Source organism: Seriola lalandi, unplaced genomic scaffold (assembly GCF_002814215.2).
Source record: "Seriola lalandi dorsalis isolate HSWRI2012SDOR001 ecotype SW California unplaced genomic scaffold, Sedor1 jcf7180002054939, whole genome shotgun sequence".
Taxonomy (NCBI): Eukaryota; Metazoa; Chordata; class Actinopteri; order Carangiformes; family Carangidae; genus Seriola; species Seriola lalandi.
In genome coordinates, this window is record NW_019525659.1 from 758,975 (window position 1) to 761,279 (window position 2,305).

The following is a 2,305-nucleotide window of genomic DNA, read 5'->3' on the forward strand; positions in this document are numbered from 1 at the left end:
GGCTTAGGGGATGGGGGGGGGATGGGGGGATGGAAAAAGGAGAGGTTGTTAGATTGATGCCCCAGGGTCTGGGTTTGGGTTCCTCAGCCTCTTGGGAGAAAATGGTGGGAAAACAGTCTGAAGTCCTCACTTCATTCATACATTTATAAATCCATACATTTGTTTTTGTCAGTCAAACTTGTTACAGTACTTGTCTGCATATTGTTTTTCTGCATTGGTTTACTGTGAGGTGTCTGTCTGTATGTTAGAATGTATTATCGTTACTCAGGTGACTGCAGGAGCAACAATCAGCCTTTTGTTCTGCATGGTCTTTATTATAGTACTGTAAGTAATGTATTGTAATTAGTGTAAAAATGCAATCAGTCACTTTTCTGCATGCTGTAGACTACAAAACCAAAACAATGAGCTGAAAGATGCTATAAAAGCTTCATAGAGCTAAGATGTGACAATTCTCTGTGAGTTTATTATCGTTATTGATACAAAAATATTGATTATACCAGTTTTAAGGTCTCAGATCTGCACAAATCTCCCCAGAATTTCAAACTTAGGCTACGTTTTCATCTCTTTTCCTACTTTACTCCTGCTGTCCACACTGCTCCAGAGTTTTCAAGCACCGAAAACTGAGATTTTTGGAAACGCTGCTGACCCCATTTTACTTTGAAAACTCTGGGGTTGTGTTGTAGTCTGGACGGCCAAAAATGGAGACATTTGGAAACCATGAAGTAGACACCCATGGTCGCTCATCCACCTCGACTACCAGTCGTGAATACAACATGATAATGAATTACAAGTGTTACTGACCTTGGTGTTTTTGCTAGCAGCTGTTGTTCCATTAAATTCTGTATTTTAATGCTAGTGTGGATGTAGCCTTACTCTCATCTGCCATGAAAATCGGTCATCATTGGAACCCATTGTAACTGAGCAAACTCAGGCCGGCCAAAGTTTCATCAATGAAGAAAATAAAAACTATTTAAAGCTACTTTTCCAGGCCAGCTAGGGGCTGATTTTGGATGTATCACTTAAATGATGGTTTCAAGATGACTAAAAATGTTAAAACTCATTTAAACTTGCAAGTTGAGATATTTTGTGACTTAAGGCTCACGTCACAAAATGATGCCTGCTGATAGGGAATTTCTCTTTCACCTTGGCTTCATCACTCTGTCTCTGTTCCGTAGATGAAGACGGGTCCGTTTGCTGAACACTCCAACCAGCTGTGGAACATCAGCGCTGTCCCTTCCTGGTCCAAAGTCAACCAGGGCCTGATCAGAATGTACAAGGCCGAGGTACGCCTTCTTCTTCCCCCTCTCTCATTCTCACCTATCAGTCCAGTTTTTCATTGATTAATCAGCCCATTAAATAGTTTGGTACATGCATATTTTAAAGTATCAGTTTACCATAAACCGAAGATCATAGATTCTTCAGCTCAGATAGAAAAAGCACGAAATCTGAACTGCACACATACAAAGAAAAGAAATCTAAATTGTTCGTGCTCTCATTTGCTACTGCTTAATGGTGCAAATTTTGAAATCTACATCAAAGCACTGTTTGAATTTAAAGTCCCGCACACAAGAAAAACCCACCGATCATAGCAGTTGTGTCAAGTGATTTCAGACTGAGGAATCACTGATGCACTATAACTTGTACCGGGCATTACTGGGAGGTGTTCCTAATATTTTGTCCCACCCCATGTATATGAATTAAGACTGACAGAGTATTAGGAACACCTCACAGAATCACCCAGTACAGTTCAACAAATCACAGCCTCCAAAATTACCATTAAAATAAATTGACTCCTCCCTAAAACAGATTCAGTAAAAATATTGAAGATAATAATCATGAAGGAGGAGTTAGTGCAGGCCTGTTCTATGATACCACATTAGTTTTATATAGGTGTACCTAATAAATTGGCAAGTGAGTGTACATGTCACAAAGATCCCTCTGAATTTGTGGTCCAGCATTTTCTTATCCGGTATCTGACACAAAGGGTCTATTATCAATATGATTATTAAAATGATAACATAGCAGTGACCTGGAAATTATATAATTGAATTGAATAGAACATTAAAGTATTAATGAGAAAACAGCACTAAACTAGTGAGAGCAAAATGCTCTGACTCGCTCTTTGAGTTGTAGAGGAGAGAGTCAGGAAGGGGTTAAGAGAAGAAAGGAGAGAATGGAATTGTGTGTGTGTGTGTGTGTGTGTGTGTGTGTGTGTGTGTGTGTGTGTGTGTGTGTGTGTGTGAGTGAGAGCGGTTAGGGGTGGGGTTGGGGGGATGTCTAAGCCTGTTCTTTCCCCGCCTGCATG

The 2,305-nt window shown here is 40.0% G+C and overlaps 1 protein-coding gene across 3 annotated transcripts in view; it reads left to right on the forward strand.

Moving 5' to 3' along the window:
• The window catches only part of ptpa (protein phosphatase 2 phosphatase activator), a 21,419-nt gene that overhangs the window by 13,898 nt on the left and 5,216 nt on the right, over positions 1-2,305 (forward strand). For all 3 annotated transcript variants that reach the window (XM_023397914.2, XM_023397915.2, XM_087171687.1), the window contains exon 9: positions 1,176-1,283. In XM_023397914.2, the coding sequence (XP_023253682.1) occupies positions 1,176-1,283 (108 nt within the window). The remainder of the gene's footprint in view (positions 1-1,175; positions 1,284-2,305) is intronic.